The sequence below is a fragment of the Necator americanus genome, chromosome I, assembly GCF_031761385.1.
Source record: "Necator americanus strain Aroian chromosome I, whole genome shotgun sequence".
In the NCBI taxonomy this organism is placed as follows: domain Eukaryota; kingdom Metazoa; phylum Nematoda; class Chromadorea; order Rhabditida; family Ancylostomatidae; genus Necator; species Necator americanus.
In genome coordinates, this window is record NC_087371.1 from 7,409,787 (window position 1) to 7,428,118 (window position 18,332).

Genomic DNA, 18,332 nt, shown 5'->3' on the forward strand with positions numbered 1-18,332 from the left:
ACCTCGAACGGTTGCAAATCATTATCTCAATGAAACAGTATGCTCTCCAACCTTCGATAAGTCAATCATAGAAAAGAATAATTTGAAAAGCTATACTCGACACTTCAGAGTAGAAATGGAATAATTTTAGAAACGAAGGAGAGTACGATGGAATAGAATCTCTAAGGTGTAGAGATAAACATCAGTGGAAATGTGCGGGCATATGGGAACAACTCGTAGAAGAAACCCAGCTTTCAACTGCATAAGTAGTGCGTTGAAATTCCTTGCAAAAATAACTCCGAGCTCACCAAAGAGAGTTTGTAGAAGCTTGTACAATCACTAGTCTCAGTTAATAGGAGGAATAGTGCGATGAAAATTGGGAAGAAACTACTTGCATTGAATAGTTGTGTCACGTAGTACACTGATTATCGGAAGGAATGGATCTGCAGTGATCAATTCTAGCAGAGCATAGCAAATATAATAGTAATGGAGAAATCATTGTAGGCGATGCAACAAGCAAAGAATCAAACTTAAATTCTTCACAAAAACAACTCCTAGCTAATACAGGCCAAGAAACAAAGGTCATTCAAGTGAGAAAAGAAGTCACAACACACACAATAGAATACACATCCAGAAATAATTTACCTTTGTCAGCAGACATTTGAAGTTAGAATAGGCTATGTAGCAAACGCTTTTTTGGCGTCTCGAAAGTGGAGATTATCCATTGGACCCATTGAAACTTGTATTGAAATAAGGTCGAATAGCTGCGAGTGCGAATACTTAAACGGCTTCGAGCGCTCCGTCAGGGTATTTTCTACAACGAGTTCGATTGGAGCGCGACAGCCTCGTGCACGCGCCGCATCTTCCGGACCGTTTTTTACGGCGATTAGGAAGAAATGGACATAATCACCCCCCTCTCCATAATATACTATGCCGTATACGAACACTCCACCTGAAATTCGTACCACCTCAGATTCGTGGGGTGATGCCTTTAAGTAGATTTAGATAAGACCCCATCTACTCTACTTAAAGACATCAGCTCACAAATCTGGCGTGGTATGGATTTTCAACGAATTGCAGGCGGTGCCAGGACGCAAGGGTGGCGCGTTGCAATAGAGGACGTCGTAAGAAACGCCGTTCCAGGCCGCCTGTTTACAAATGATAAAAGGATAAAGGATAAAGTTTCTGGCGTTAATCAATCCGCTTGGGATGCGCCCCCACGTTCACTTCAATTCAGAATCGTTTGAGGTTTACGAACGTGTATCTGGCCTATACAATGACTTGCGGTGGCTAGCCGATGTGTCAAGTCAGTGATTTTTATCCTCCCAGACAAGTCTGGTACCAATTTATCGACCCCGGAGGGATGAAAGGCTTGGTGAGCACTAGGGTGGATTCGAACCTCCGATCGATTGTGCAGTAAGCGGGACCTCTAACCGCTACACTACACCCGCCCCCTTTACAAATGATACACGGAGAAATGAGCGTAACCACACCTGTATCCATGATCTACGACCCGATATAGGTATACTCCAACGAAAATACATACCACGCCAGAGGGGGCTAATGCCTCTAAATGGGTGCGCGAGAGGTCGCGTTTAAAGGCATCACTCTACGAATCTGAAGTGGTACGGATTTCAGGTGGAGTATTCGTATACGAGACGGGAGACTACGGAAAGGGGGGTGGTTCCGTCCATTTCTTCCTAATTGCCATAAAAAAACGGCCCGTAAGATACGGCTTCAGGGGTTCTGGCGCACTATTTTCTACAGGGAGTTCGACTGGAGCGCGCCAGCCTTGTGCGGCGCCGCATCTTCCGGGCCGTTTTTTACGGCAATTAGGAAGGAATGGACGGAACCACCCCCCTCTCCATAGTCTCCCATCACATACACGAATACTGCACCTGAAATCTGCACCACTTTAGATTCGTGGGGTGATGCTTTCAATGATTCTTGACTTCTACAATTCACCACTACCACAATCTTTGGTGTAACAGCATTATTCATGTAATTGAACATTGAATTTGTTTTGCGAGTTGTTCCCATTTCCTTAGACACTTCTACACATTTCCCATATGTATATTTTAATTATTTATTTCATATCTCTACACTTTAAAAATTATATTCCAGCGAACTATATATTCTAACATAGCATTGCAGCTCTCCCAATATCGAAGTAAAAAAAAAAGAAAGAGAAGAGTGAAGAGGACAATAAACGCAGAGAAAGAACGGCACAAAAGTCATACCTACGCATCATATATGTACGATATGCTTATAAAGTATTACGTGTTCTGTATATATGTACAACAAGTATAACATTATTGTGACATATAAAATATAAAATACTTCAGACATCAGCAGACAGTAGACATAAGCACACTATTCTTGATTTATGAGATATAGCATGCAAAAAGAGATGAACGAACAAAAGATATACTAGAGATACAAGCACGGCCTAGCAGAAACGAGGAAAAAAAGTAGATATTCTGCTAGAATTTTGTCAACTCTGGGTTGTCTGGGGAAGACGGTGATTCCGTCCATTTCATCCTAATTGCCGTAAAAAACGCAAAAAAAGAATGCGGCTTCGAGCGTTTCGGGGCACTATCTTCTAAAACGAGTTTCATTGGAGCCCTCCAGCCTTGCACACGCCGCATCTTACGGGCTGTTTTTTAATTAGGAAGAAATGGACGGAATCACCCTTTTTCCTATAATATACGTCCAAGTATAGGCATCACCCACCTGAGGCCCGCACCACCACAGATTCGTGGAGGTGATACCTTTAAGTTGCCTAAGCCTGCGAAGTTCCGCCGAGATGGCACAGGGCGCCACAAGGCGAATGCCCGCGCAATCGTTCAAGTAGATTTTTGATGGGGTCGTAAACTGCATTTAAAAAAGTGCTTTAGAAGCGACTAAGGGGCGATGAGAGGAACCACCTGGTTTCCCGCAATCTACGACCCCACATAGAAGCTTTCCCTGCGAAACCCAGACCATTTCAGATTCCTGATCCGATGCCTTTAAACAGACTAATTAGCCATGACAGCTCTGATTTGTCCGATCTCTGAATTTGTAGGGAGTTTTCACGTTTTTGTTGCGACACCTGCAAGACTGCGTTCCAAACCTACAGTTGTGTCAAAACAACGTGAACATCGCTGCTGTTGTCTAAGCGGCGCGGTGGAAGCCAGCGGTTGCGATCGAAGTGGGACCATCCCGAAATGCAGTGATGAGTGGTGCTGGCATGGCTCCCTCCTTGACCTGACCGCTACGCTCTACCGCTCCATTTCGAGCGCAGCCGCAATTGCACACAACCTTCGTGTCGTTTTGACTTGACTACAGCAAAACTAAGTGCACCGCCTTGCAGCAGCGACAAACATGATCAAAATGGAGCAATGTTTTTGTTCATTGTGGACCTTTCGGCATAACTCAAAAGAATAAAATGAGAAAAAATAAGCATCTAAACAATTTTCGTTTATCATAATGATAGCATCAATTGTAGGTTTGAGAGGATTTGGTTGCAGAGGAGTGTTACTCTTTCCTACTCACCAGCCGTAAGTGGATTGTGGGTGTATTGTGTCCACTTCTACCATATGTATGACATTTTTAGATGACAGCGAAAATTGGTGATGTCCGTGTTCGGAAGCGTGGAACCATAGGAGACCGTATCTTAGCGTTGTTAAGAGAAAAGCAGGTTTCGTGAAGCATAAAAATAAACTTTTAAAGTCATAGCAAAAAAAAAAAACTCGAAAATTACAGACACATTCAAGTCACTCAATTATGAAAGCTGAAGACTATGATAAGTTTCTACATATTCTAATCAAGCGTCGTTGATAATTAGGATCTGTCCTCGTCTGTCAATTATCTACTAGTTCGGACCTAAATGTACTCAAAAAATGAAGAAGTAGAATTTTGCTTATGAGACTCACTAGTACAACTGTAGTAAAGTCAAAATGAAATGACGCACAGAGTAATTGTCGGCTGCGTTGGCGCGGTCGAGCGTAGCGGTCGAGATCGAGAATGACACTTGATAGCACCTCTCATCGCTGCAGTTCGCAAAGTACCACGCCTATTCCAGCCGCTATTTGCACTCTGTCGCTTCCAGCGCAGCTGCTCACGTGATGGGACCTTGCTTCTGGTCGTTTTTGCCTGGGTATACATCGTGAAGTCGCACTCAGTCGGAAAATTTGGATGAAAACTAAAGTAATGCCAGCCAGCTATAGTCGGGTCAAAACGACATGAAGCACCGTGCATTGCGTAGGCGCTCGAAACGGCGCGATGGAGGCAGCAGTTGGAACCGAGGTGGGACCATCGCAAACTGCAGCGAAAGATGGTGCCAACAATGGTTCCAGTACGCTCCTAATCCCTACGCTCCACCGCACCGCCTCGAGAGAAGCTGCGTACCGCGCTTAATGTCGTTTTGACCCTACTATAGATAGAACTCACTTAGCAAAAAGTGACTAATTCTTTTCTGGCTAAAGTTTCTACTTTATTTCCGAACTTTTCCCGACGTTGTCGTTTGTGAGAACTCTTTTTACGAGTTTGTCTTTGGTTCACTGCTGAACACAGCGTAGCAAAAACAGGTAGCGCTGGATCTTAATGAGTTATGTCACTGATTGGTGACATAAGTGTTTCTACGCTATCTCTTAGGTCACTGTGAGAGCAATGCTCTTTCACCGCTCTAACGTCCGGGATTAAATTAAATTAAATTAAAGGCAGCATATCACAAAATTGACGATTTTGGAAAATCTTCACGATTAGATAGTGGTAGAGATTGAGTTTACGGAGTGTGTGGATAGTCAGGATCAATTTTCGCTGGTAATCGAGAAAAGATGTGCGGTACAGCCTTGTGATTTCTTCCAGCAACTTATTGCGGGATAGAAGGTGGGAAACTCAATCGTCCAACGTCCTTAACCCCACTAATATAGCTCAAATAACTAGCAGAATCGGCCTCATTTTCACGCTTCGAAGATTACCGTCGCTGGACGAAAACGAGGTTGCCCGTGTAAGACGCAACAAGCTGGGTGGGCGGGATCAAACAAGGCTGTTTCACACGTTTTTTACCTCATTGGTAGCGGCATTGAGCGTGATTACAGTTGTACCCGTGTACATCAAAGCAACCCCTATCTATTCGTGGAAAGATCCCAGCACTGTTAATGCCGTGATAAAGACATTAACAGTGCTGGGATTAATGCCTTTAAATTACACTAATCTTTTTCAAATCAATCTTAAACAGGAAATCGTCAAGTTTATCGCTAGATTTTCCGCCCTAGAAAAGTCAGAAAAACAAACTTCTGGATAAAATGTTCTTTTAGGAATTAACTCATCAATAATGATAATGAATCAGGAAAAGGTATGTGATAAACAGTCCAGGTGCTAGTTCATGGAACATAAAGCTCAACAGCACTACTTTTGTCTCATAGGATTTGGATGAAGAACGTGAAGAATTTGAGAACGAAAGGGATGCGCAACCCGCTAAAGCTCACATAAGGAAAGGGAAATTGAGGTTTGCTTTTCAGAAACACTCTCACTCACATCGTAATTCCTTTCCGTTACCGTGTCTGTTTGAATGGAGTCGACTATACAACAAGTTCAATTTAAAGGCAACATAACACGATTTTGGCGTAGTGAGGAATCCATGTGAGAAGCTAGAGGTGGGATTGTAGATTGAAGGATCCGGTATGGTTCCGCTCCTTTCTCCCTAATCGTCGTGAAAAAAGCGTCTTTAACGTTGTTTTTTTACGACGATTCCAGTAGCGCATTCACGTGCGGTCAGTCGAAAACCAACGAGGTCTACTCGACAGCCTATTCAAGTAAAAAAAATTTAACAGGCAGTTGATGGACCTGTATCGTGTCCACAGGGTCAAGCGTGTGATGGGACTTCCCCATCGAGGAGTCGTAATGAGAGAGGGTTGCAAAGGGAGGGGGTCGTAAGGGAGTGTGCGGTGGGCAGTGGTGAATGGAGGATGGAATGATAATATTATATACATTATAAAATATCACAATGAATGATATAAAATTATTACATGAATTATTAGGGTGTTCGGAAAGCATCTGCCAAAATACGGTAAAATTTCAAAACAACACAGCTTTTTAACAACATTTTGCTATTCGACGAAATAATCTCCATCAACATCGACCATCCTGCCAACGTACCACAAGATCACGGATTCCTTTGGCGTAGAACTCCGGCGACTTGGAGGCGAAGAAAGTCCGAAGTCATTTTCGAGGTGGTCACGGCTCGGGCTGTAAGGTGGGTGCGATAGAACTTCCCATTCGAGCTCCAGAACTTTCTAGGAAGTCTTCTTCGCGATGTGAGGGCGTGCGTTATCGTGCAGCAGGCGAACGTTGTCAAGCTTCAGGTGCTCTTGCGGATCTTATCGGCCAGTCTTTGCAGTTGAGCGCAGTAGACCTCGGCAGTAACTGTCGTGCTGTCCGGCAGCAGTTCGGAACCGTAGATTCCATAAACTCCCCACCAGACGCTCAGCATGACTTTGTTCTCATAGATTCCACCTTTCACGAAAGGATCCGGCATTTCATCGCCAGCGCACCACGCGCGTTTGTGGGTGTGGTTGACGAATAGGACCCATTTTTCATCTCCAGTGACAATGTTGCCCTGCCAGTCGAATCTGCGGCTTCTGGAAAGCAGCTGAGTGCAGATGTTCAGGAGTCTTTGGAGGTTGCCGCCGCTCAATGCATGTGGGCGCCACTGACCGGGCTTTTTCACTATTCCGAAAGATCGCAGTCCATTGGAGAGCGAACAGCCAAGACTGGCAGCAAGATACCGCACACCTTCACATGGATGCTGCTCCACCAGATTCTTCAGTTCGTCGGTCGACCAGAGCGAGGCTCATCTTCGAGTTTCTTGTTTCCGGCTTTGAAGCGCTGCAACTAGGCGCGCACGGGCCGCTCAGAACGGGCTTCAGTGCCAAATATTTGACTTAAGTTTCGATGGGCTTCAGCGGCAGGGTGGCCAGATTCGAACTCGTAAAGGAGTACGTGTCGAATATAGGTGGCATGTTCGGCTAATAATGGATGAAATAGGCAAAGAAGAGGGAGCCAGATGTGTTGTGTGTATACAGCGGTGGTGTCCCTATATAATATATTTAAAACGGGAACTTCCAGAACATCTCAAAATATCTGCGCTACTGCGAAATTTTTTCCGCAGATACTTTCCGAACACCCTAATACAAAATATTGTATTTAGTTTCAGGCGTAGGACAGTATGGAATCCTCAACATTTTGTTTTGAAAATGTATAACAAGTTGACAAGGTAACAATGAGACTTCGTAAGTTCGACACCCGTCTGAGTCAAGTTTTTGCAAAAGAGTAAGAAACTTGAAACCACGTCTAAAGAATGAAAAATTTAATTCTACGTAGTTAACAGCAGTTTAAAAGTGAATATAATGAAATTAATTAATCAAAAAAACCTTCTACCCGAATATATGGCTGAGTTTTTAAAACACCGCCACATTTTTCTGTAATGGAAAAGCTCGCCAAAATCCGCAATTTGCTCTTGCACCAAATAGTGTACAACCTTGAATAAAATTCAATAACTCAGAGTAAATTAGCGCGATGCAAATCGTCTTCAAGCATTTTGTAGCCGAGGACTTTCTCTATCAGATGCTACATCATTCGATTTCCAGGACCCCGTTTTTCTAAATTTTTGATGGGACAAAGATAGGAAATACCATTATTCCAACCTTGTGCCATCAAAATTCCAAAAATACTAGAAAGTGGAAAAAACAGCGATATGACTGTTTTTTTTAGAGCAAACCTTCTTCTCTCAAAAAGTACCTGAAACATTTCTTTTGGTCCTCCTATTAGGAAGTTATTCGCGATCTCCCAGACCTAACAATGTGCACAGAATCTGAGCTTATTTAGTCAATAAATTCCAATATATTCACTTTTAAACTGCTGAAAATTACATAGAATTAAATTCGTCATCTTCTTGAAGAAGGTTCAAGTTTCTAACTTTTTTTTTGTTGCAGAAATTCGACTTAGCGGACCGAACCTGCGTCGTTCCATTGTCATACTGTAGAGACAAATTGGTGATTTTTTTCCGCTTTTTTTGACGTTTCTTTTTCTGTAATTCGACCTATGCACCTGAATCTTCTATTTTTTGTCGGGAAAATGTAGTTTGGGGAGGGTGAGGGGGGAGCCACTGGCGTCTTTATTCCTGGACGCTCTATCTTACTTCTTTCCCCTAGTAACTTTAGCTCACATGTCATAAACCTCCAAAACTAATGCCTAGGTCTTAGGGCCCCGAATGAATTAATTATTTACTAATTACTTCCAGAAATAAGGGGGCCACTGAGTGCTCTACGTTCCTCTGGAACTACATTTTTTACGCAAATAAGTCCTGGTCTTAACATATTACGTATCGTAGGACCATCGAGTAGGCCGTACGAGGTCGTGCATATAAGACTGCATGATAGGAGCACCGCATGAAAATGAAAGCCGTCTAAAGTTGCACACAATAAACTGTGGGAATTAGGCGTGAGATATATTGTTTACGTGCATTAGCACACAACGCAGACACGCCAAGGAATGGATAAGACTGCGCACAGATTTGAGAGCCGCGCGGTTTTGGTGGTTATTGACTACTCCCAAAAGTTCGCTCAATAACCACCAAAACTGCAGAGCCGCCAAACCGCGCGGCTCTGAACTCTGCGGGCAGTCTAAATAACACACGAGGTGCTAAGGTAGTAGGGTGGGCCACTCAGCCGTGCCCTCGTTAGCTTGCATTTCGGCGCCCGAAAAAAAGTCCATGGAGGAGAAAGATTGTAGTTCGTGAAAACCTCCATAAAGCACAAAGATTGTAGGCCATTGCAGTCTTGGGTGGTCGTTGCAGTAGCGACCTTGGCCAAACAGTGGAAGTCCTCGTAAAGTCACGAAGCAGGCGAACACGAACAGCGTTAATAAAGATTAAAGAGGTATAGGAACTCTCCACCTGAAATCCGCACCACCCACGAATCTGGGGTGATGCGGATTTCAGGTGGAGAGTTCCTATACGGGGTCGGCTAGAGAGGAGGGTGATTCCATCCATTTCCTCCTAATTACCGTAAAAAAACGGTCCGGAAGATGCGGCGCATGCAAAAGGCTGGCCCGTCCCAGTAGAACTCGCTGTGGAAAATAGCGCGCCGGAACACTCGAAGTCATGTCTTTCGGGCCGTTTTTTACGGCAATTAGAAACAAATAGACGGAATCACCCTTCTCTCCATAATCTACGACCCCATATAGGAAGGCTCCACCTGAAATCCGCACCACCCCAGATTCGTGGGGGGGGGGGGGGATTTCAGGTGGAGAGCTCCTATACCTCTTTAGTCTTTATTAAGTAAGTTGAGGAGATGTGTTGGTAGTAGAGATGATAGTCTGCCTAACTTGGTTAGGAACAACTTCAGATAACGACTTGATTGCATGTTTACATGTTTGTTATCATTATTGTTTGCTATTAGATGTTCTAATTTGGTCTTGCAGATTTCAAGATAAATAGGAGCCTTTTGATGACATCACTAAGTACGTGATGTACCCTTTCGAATTCTTAGGTGAGAAAACGTTCATGTGGACACACGTATTGGTTCATGCATAATAAAACATTTATTGACATTAGCGTAGTTCTTTAAGCTCACACTGAGAGAATTAAAGCTCTACAAATTAGAAACGCCATCAGACTGATGATGACCTAAAGTAGCCTTCAAAACGGTAAAATACATATTAAGCTTCCCCTATGGAGAATCCAGTGGTTCGCATCCAGTTCATTCAATAAGTACTGCTAAAAGAGAAGATGAGGAAGCTTGCAGCAAACAATGTTGAAGTAAATTCTGGGGAAAAAAAGTAGAAAAGAAATTGAAGTTACAATCTCACTTGTAATCGCATATATAAAAAAGCAGAACACATACAAAATAACCAGGAAAAGCTAACCTAAGTCATTCTTGGATGTAAAGTAGAGATGAATAGTAAGACCAGGAGCATTATCATGTCGAGTGTGCGTAACGTGTGCAGTTGCACAAAATTAACAATATATCTCACGCCAAACGTTCGCGTGTTACGGTGCCTGACTTCGGACGGTTTGCATTTCATAGTTCTCCACCATGAGTTCATGACCTGTCCATGAGTCATATTCGTATTCAGAATATTTTAGGAAGCGTAAGACGGAATTGACGATGTTGGAATTTATCCAGGAATAGGTAGCAATGAACGTGTAGTTCGAGAGTATGAGCTTGATAATGCTTAATTCTTCCTGATAATCCGGAAAGAGGCGTGCGAAGCACCCCTCTACGGTTCCATCTAAGAAATTTGTCACGAGCAGTGGAGCGACGGCAACCTAGTTGTTGTCTAAGGTCCGCATAATTGAAGAAAAAAGTAATTTTTCGAAAAAAAAATAAGAAAACTTTCCAAGATTTTCCTAAACATTTCCTTCTTTGTCTTCATTTCCTACACTTACGTCTTTTTAAAGGTGGAAGGATGGGAAGAAGGAAAACCCAACACAAGAAGATCCGGGATCACCGCCGCCGGTGAGCTTCGCGATTTGTGTAAGAAGAAGGATCGGAACAAATTCTTTTCAGTTGACATTGTAAAACTCTGAAAATCATTTAAGAACAACATTTCACTTCACTGGCAACTACATAGTAGTAACTGTTAGAGGGAAATATTGGTATGAACATTTAGTTTAGGTGGTTCCATAGGAAATGCTCAGCAATATTACTAAAACATTTCTGCTGTCTGTTATTTCGAAGGCTTATTTCCGAGCACCAGCTGAGGAACTTTTAATGGGTTTTGTAAGAGTTTACTTCGCTCACAAAAGGCTGTTTCGCTCGCCTTTCCTTGATTTACCTTGACCTCCGTTGTTCTTCGAACTGCAACCAAACGGGCTCCAGCAATTCCTTAATACTTCCACCAATTACATACGAGAGTCAATCAGTGGTCTGTTTTTTCGCGAGAGACGGGAAGAGATCCACCCTTTTCTTCAGAGGTTTTTGTGAAGAAACGTGGCCATCGGATCTATGCTCTTTTCATTAGCATCTGGAACGCAGAAGTTTACGGCTCTGGTTTAATCAATCGTCGTTATAACGCATCACGTTGGTAGTCCACCTCATTTTACTTTCTTTGCTAAATGCCACGAAGTCTGTAATAATCGGTTTACAGAATTTCTCTTTACTCTACTCTTTTGACTGAGCTTTTAATGGGGCTGATCGCAGTTTCTTCTTGCTTGCAGAGTGCCTAGGTTTCTGCAGCAGTGGCCAAAGCAGGATGGGTGGCGGTGTTGAAATGATGAGAACAAAGCCCGATTATCCTGGCCTTCTTTACATTCTCCTTTTCTACAACCCCAGGATGCTCTTTTCCTATTGCACGGTCGTTCTTCTTGTTTATCTCTTTACCCAGATAAACGTAGCCGGTGCAAGCGGATATGATCGTCCCTTTGAGCTGAGCTGACTTTTTTGAAGAGCTTGTAGATGACAGAGAGTAAGCAGATTGGGAGATAGTTGCCGAGCCTTGTGGGACTCCCTACTTATACAACAACGCGGTCTTGTTCGGTTTTCTATTGCTTAGAAACCTTGCACTCCGACAGATAACGAGCGAAGAGCCCCGCCAGTGTGTTGATGAGGACTGGCGGTAGGTACATAAGATGTTCAGAGATGTTGATTCTGTCGGAACTGGGTGAAGTACGATTCTTCACTGACTTGATTTCATGTCGTACTTTTAGTTGTATTCCGCACGGGAGAATTTTTGTAATAATACCTCCGTCTTCTCTGTGACAATGAGAAGGCAAGTGGATATGGCTGTCGAGGAGATGTGAGTAATATTCGTGAATGACTTTCTTTATCCACTTCTCGATGCTGTGGTTGTCCCATCCGAGTTTCGGAGAGATTTATTTTTGGTTCTACGGTTGCGAAGTTAGCGAACGCTCCTACCCGTCTCTGCTGCTTCAGCCAATACTGCTGTTCTCTTCTTTCCGAGGTCTTTTTTCCTTTTCTTTTTCTTTCGCGAGTTCGAAAGTGAGTTCATGGTTGTCTGCAGCTCATACACCTCTACGCTGTCCTATTAGCTGTTAGCTATTAGCCAGAGGGTCTCTTAGTGACTTTTAAAGTCTCAGCCTACATCGTGCAGTTGAAGATTTTCGACAACCCAACACTGATATCGTTCATGATAGTATATCCTCAAAAGTCGACAAGCGAAAGAGCTCCTGGTCGATGATGGTTGCTTGAGTCCACCTCCTGAACTTCGTGGCTTTCTTTCCTCTCAATGCGAAAGAAAATTTTCCTCAAAGAAGGTAATCCCGTGTAAGGCTTTGGTGCAACAGCGATATCCGTCAAGCAAAACTTTTACCCTTCATTGCGTGGCTCCCACGTCCAGCTCCCGGCACGAGGGCTTCTGAATTTGCGAATTTCGATGGTCTTAGTCGTGATGATAAACTCGGAAGGTCTCTCTTCCTGCTCATTGCATTCTATGCCGTGGGTTCCGATGTGAAGTTCTACAGGCGTTCGTCTGGGCCCAATTTTGGTGTTGAAATCACAAACGATGATGTTGTAGGAGGTGTGATCTTCTCTGTATAAGTTTTCCAGGTCCATATAGAAAGCTTCGACTTCCTGTTTGTAGCTTGATGTTAGGGAGTAAAATACGAAGATAATCAAAGCTGGGTTGAATCTCATCATTCCATTCGTTAACTTCCGATTCGGGTTGCTTGTGATTCGGGTTGCTTGTTTTGTTAGTTGCTCGAAAGAGTCGATGTTCATTGCTTTACTTGTGTACACGAGGACATCATCTCCACTACTCCTCTACTGTCGCATGTTCCTAAGAACAGTTCTTCTTCAGCGTCATACACTGCGTTCAGTGGGTGGCATCGCCTCGTTTCGGTCAGTCCGATCACGTCGCACTTAATCGTCCTAGCATGCATCATCATATGTTCTTCTTCAATGTTCATTTCCAATGCAAACCTATGTGTGTTGTAAGTACAGATTGTCGTCCTGGTCCCTTTCCGTTTTGGTAGCCTAGTTGACTCCTGCAACCACATTTTTCCTAGCGCTGCCGTACCAGGCTTTCCTCTGGAATCAGGGGAATCTTACTTGTTACTGTGTCTTGCATGTAATCCTAAAACCCATGGGCAGTTTCCCGGCTTCTAGCTTACAGGTTGGTGGGAGAAAGTCGCTCTGGGGAGAACAAGTGGAGCTTGTTTCTTGGAGGCGACTCCAAAGAACCTCCCTCACAACTCCCAGTCAGTTGATTGCAGACAATTGACCTGGCCGACGTGCGGGTTACAAGGATCCTATAGTCACTCTTAGCACAGCAGAAACAGGGATTCCGCACAGTGAATCCACTTGCGTCTCGAGAAAGAAAAAAATCGCTACTGTCCGCTATTAGCATCCTATCCGCCATCTTGTGTCGTGGCATCGCTATTAACTTGCTGTGGCTCTTTTAGTGAGGGAGACCCGTGTATCTGTCAGTTAGTCAGAATATAATCTTAGTCGAGCTCAGATGCGATCAAGTGGAGCTGAGATGTAAATGGTGCATCAACAACGACACGCTTGATAATCGAATCTTGAGATGCGCTAAGCTTCAAGAATCTCCACGGATTGTTTGACAAGCATTGGAATAGATTGAAAGCTTCTCGTGTTTATGGTTCTACTGATGCAGGCTAATTCCAGCATTCATTTGATGACTACGATGAGACCTAAAGTGGGTCTGTTCTCAGCGATGGATACTGAAGCGAGAGCCTAAAGTCATGCAAACGCCATGTGTAGACGGATCTCATTGGGGTACTTTAATTCAGAATCATAGAAAGTAATGAACCGTGTCCGAGGAGGTGAAAGGCTTAGTTGATCTTGGATGATGTCAAGTTATCGATCACCTAAATATAGTTCTGATCTCTTAGTACTGTGCTACACTTTCTCAACGGAAATAGGTATATTTCTATTGTTTCACGTCCAAGTATAGTAGGGTCAAAATGATGTGAAGCACGATGCAGTTGCGTAAGCGGCTGCACTTGAAGCTCCGCGGTGGAGAAAGCGGTTGAATTTGAGGTGGGGCCACCTCGAACTGGAACTGTAGCGAAGGATGATACTAACAAGAGTTCTCCCTCGATTCTAACCGCTATGCTCTATCGCACCGCTTCGAGCGCAGCCACTTACGCAACTGCACCTTGCTTCTTGTCGTCTACTATATGTTTAGTTCAAGCACGATTCTTCCTTATCTATTCACCGTTCGGGTGGTTCAACAATGTTGCTTCGAAAAAAATCTTTAAACTTTACCTTTACCTTTAAACCTTCAAACCAACATTTTTTAGGATGCGAAAACAATCGCAATGGCCACTCACATACTAGAACTCTGGAACAAACATCGTTTACTTGAAAAAACACTGGACATGAATGAGACACTAATGGTGTTCAAGTATTTCAACACAAGAGAAAGAAATTCTTGTCAAGGTGATAAGGTGGGTGAAATAAGGTTGAGAGCATGGATGCTATTAACTATGGGTTAATTCACAGGTTGCCACCCTAAAGCTTATTGAAAAAGCTGTTAAAAAATCGATCTTCAACAATAAGAAAAATGCTGAAGCTTTGGGATTCACGATAACTGATGAAGAACGCGTATTTCTCAAGAACAAGGATCGGGTGAGCACTTTCAGTAGTATGAACTATTATTCTTAGCTAAACATCATTTTTCTACAGGCTAAACGTATTCTTCTCGATATTCTTTTGGCAAACCCCAAGTTGTTGCCTGAGTTATGGTGTTCCGGCTCTGGATCTTCACAAATTGCGCTAGCAAGCGGTGAAAAATGGGAAGTTCAGCAACAAAAGACTAATAAAGAACGAAATGATGATCAATGCAAAAAGAATTACGAGAAAAGAAATAAGGGACCGTATCGCGTTCAAGATAACTGCGAAGAGGAAAGGAGAGCAGCCGCTGTAAGATCAGACACAGATAACGCTGTGAAAGGTTAGAGAAATTTCTTGTCTTGCTGAGAGAACTCACGACTATCGCAGTAAAAGGCAGCGGTCAATGACGGTTATACCTCCGTTTTCAGCTGCCTTTTGTTCGTTAAAGGCATCACCCCACGAATCTGAGGTGGTGCAGATTTCAGGTGGAGTATTCGTATACAGGATGGGAGAGTACGGAGAGGGGAGTGATTCCGTCCATTTTTTCCTAATTGCCGTAAAAAACGGCCCGGAAGATACGGGTTCATTCGTTTTGGCGCACCATTTTGTACAAGAGGTTCTATTGGAGCACGCCAGTCTTGTGCGGCGACGCATCTTCCGGGCCGTTTTTTTACCGCAATTAGCAAGAAATGGACGGAATCACCTCCCTCTCCGTGGTCTCCCATCCCGTATACGAATACTCCACCTGAATTCTGCACCAGCTCAGATTCGTGGGGTGATTCCTTTAAATCTATCTCGATATAGTTGTGTTAGTGAGAGCAGCATGGATCGCAGTTGTCTCTATGCTGTAGAAGTAGATGTTGTGAAAGAATCTCGTTTATATTGTTTGATTCCACTAAATAATCACGAATATTTTTAGTTCTGAAAAAGAAGACAGCACGAAAAATACCTTCGAAGGATGTTAAGAAGAAAAAGAAGGTGATAACTAAGCAAGTTTTCACGTCGTTGCTATTTTTGCTCATTACGAAAAATACAAAGCTTAGGCAAAGAGAAGAAAACTAGTAGTTAATGTTGTTGGAATTGGAGGAACAGTGAGTGCTATACTTCGTTCACATCGTTTTCTTTGTTTTCAGAAAATTCTTTTTTTTTAACTAATAACAATTTACTGTTTTTAAGACATTCAAAAACCAGTTTGAACTTCCGGCTAAAGCTGGATTTCAGCTTCGCTGTTTTGTTTCTGTGGTGTTTGCTGCGCTTGCCTTCACTGATCAACGAAAGTTAATAATAGTGTTATTAGTTCCATGAAATTGGACTTGTGTATCTCCAACAATCTTTCTTTCTTTTTATATTATAACTATAAGCGAAAGATTTCATAGTCTTCTTTCTAAACGCATCAGTTCTACATTTGGAGAACATTCGAACTTCAGCTTTAAACACTCTTTATCTATATGTTATAGACAAAATTTAAAAGTATCACGCGAAACATGGTTTTCTTCCTGTTTTCTATAAACTGTTATCAGAGAATGATATTTTGGCATAAAGTGACGTGAATGACATCATCCTACTGATAAAGATAACGGCCCACGTCAGATCACATAAACATTTTGCTACTATTTAAGCAGTCGTTTGCATGCGTGTTTCCACTTTCTGAGAGCGGCATGCTACAAACTTGAGGCGAACGAAGAAAGAAATAGGCATAAGGGGGGGGGGGGGGCGGAGGAGTCATAAAGGTGAAAAGCAAAGCGCTCAGTGGCCACGGCTATGAAACGGCTGCAACCATTTACCTTTCACGACATGCACACGAAGTTATTGCGCAGGAATCCGACGCCGCGAGACCCGTCGCAACCCCTTCTATAGGAATCTGGCGCCAGCGCGCCAACCCGACGCCGGTGAACCCGTCACACCCCATTTTATAGCTTTAGCGAAAGCTTTCATGTTGAGATCTCTCCACTTGTACGTTCTACTTGCACGGATTTGGATTAAACGTGAAATAAAATATAATTTTATATGAGTAATAATAATGTAATGTAATGAATTTATACGTAATAATTGAAATGAAATAAGAGAATTTATACTGTATGTACCTCCCAGGTTATTAGGTCAAACTTTTATTATGCTTTCCGGACGTTTCGACACTTACATCTTCTTCAGATGTTTCTTTATCCACCGTTTTTTAACGGAGATTATCCGCAACAAAATGAAAAGTGGGAATGGAAGCCTCTGAAGAAGTCTTCGTAGTCTGAGTTCAGCTCACAATTATCACGGTGAGAGCGCTCGAGTTTCTCCACAAATCCGAAAAGAAACGAGTGATCAGTACCACCGAGAGGGATCAGTCCGCATAACAATCCAACACGTCTTTGAAAAGTTGTCCGTCTGCTGCTGCTCTGCTTCATAGCCTCATCTGCTTCCATACGTGACACATCACGAAATGGACGATTTCGGGCAGTATTCACGATTAGGTTGGGATGGAATGTAGTTGAGGAGTATGAGCGTTGTGTGATCCAGTCTCCCCGACGATGCAACTTATTACGCGAGCATCGGCAACTCTGTGTTCTCTGGAACGTCTAAATATTAACAAGGACAAAGGTTAAGGTGTCTGGCGTTAATCAATCCACCTGGGATGCACCACTACGTTCACCTCAATTCAGAATCGTTTGAGGTTTACGAACGTGTAACTGGCCCATACAGTGACTTGCGGTGGCTAGCCGATGTGTCAAGTCAGTGTTTTTATCCTCCTAGACAAGCCTGGTACCAATTTTACTTTACTTAGCGCCGGAGGGATGAGGGGCTTGGTGAGCACTAGGGCGGATTCGAACCTCCTATCGATCTTGCGGACAGCGGAACCTCTAACCGGCTGCGCTACTCTGCCACCTCCTTCCCTCTCTCCCCCACTTCTCGTATAATTACTAACAATAAACATTTCATTCGCATTTTTTTAGAGTGTTGAAAAAATGGGATCAAGAACAGTTGCCACTCAAGAGGTGGGTGTTTTTTTTTTTGCTATCATCTTTCACTGAAGTAGAACTTACCTTTACTTACAACTGAATTCGTTTATTATCACGAATTATTATTATTATTATTTTGAATTTACTTATTGCTCAAACTTTCAAATTCTTTTCGCTCATTCAGGATGAAGGACCTATCATACGACTTGATTGCACAGCGAATGATGAAGAAGACGTAAAAGTTAACGTTGGTAATTAAACATGGAAAAATGATCGAGTACGAATTTCAAAATTCGTATTTTTAAGGTGTCGAAAGACCCGAATTTCAAGATGCAAATTAAGACATAGAAGTTTATACGTGTGGGTATACACCTTGTTAGAAAAAAAATTGATGATCTGGACAATTATTACTGCCTGAATAATTATAGTGACTAGCTTTTCAGTTAACGATCGTTCCATGTGTTATTTTTTTCACGGAAAAAAATATTCGAATTGACTTTGTATTGTGTTACCATGTGTTGTATGAGATGAGAAAAAAAATACAGGATTAATATTGGTTTTGAATTGTTTTAATAACTAGATTTTAAAAGAAAAGTAGAGTGAATAACAGTAAGAAAGGCGAAATTTCGAGAAATTCTTCCTGAATGATAAATACAATTTTCAATTAAGTACAATGAGAATAGTACAATTTATACTTAGACTTATTTGAATTATTTGTATTATCTTATTACTAAAGTTTTATTTATCGTACCTTATGTAAATTCAATTTAGTATTGTATTTAATATAATGAGAATAGTACAATCTCCTTGCAAGTCCCTAAAATGT

The 18,332-nt window shown here is 42.6% G+C and overlaps 2 protein-coding genes across 3 annotated transcripts; both read left to right on the forward strand.

Annotated features, from left to right (window-relative positions):
- Window positions 1–1,342: 1,342 nt before the first annotated feature.
- Window positions 1,343–3,798, forward strand: RB195_004787 (uncharacterized protein; the record flags this gene model as incomplete). The annotated part of the gene is made up of 4 exons (XM_064182788.1): window positions 1,343–1,395; window positions 3,467–3,518; window positions 3,575–3,658; window positions 3,724–3,798. 4 exons carry the CDS (start codon window positions 1,343–1,345, stop codon window positions 3,796–3,798), a joined length of 264 nt encoding a protein of 87 aa, XP_064034055.1.
- Window positions 3,799–4,242: 444 nt separating this feature from the next.
- On the forward strand, window positions 4,243–17,854 carry RB195_004788 (uncharacterized protein; the record flags this gene model as incomplete). 2 transcript variants are annotated; one of them, XM_064182789.1, is made up of 12 exons in its annotated part: window positions 4,243–4,315; window positions 5,280–5,317; window positions 5,388–5,470; window positions 10,424–10,481; window positions 14,249–14,395; window positions 14,451–14,576; window positions 14,634–14,901; window positions 15,481–15,539; window positions 15,605–15,652; window positions 17,501–17,542; window positions 17,691–17,753; window positions 17,813–17,854. In XM_064182789.1, 12 exons carry the CDS (start codon window positions 4,243–4,245, stop codon window positions 17,852–17,854), a joined length of 1,047 nt encoding a protein of 348 aa, XP_064034056.1. The 2 variants fall into 2 exon arrangements, with proteins under 2 accessions (XP_064034056.1, XP_064034057.1); XM_064182790.1 differs by lacking the exon at window positions 4,243–4,315 and having other exon boundaries at window positions 5,297–5,317.
- Between the last annotated feature and the right edge of the window lie 478 nt (window positions 17,855–18,332).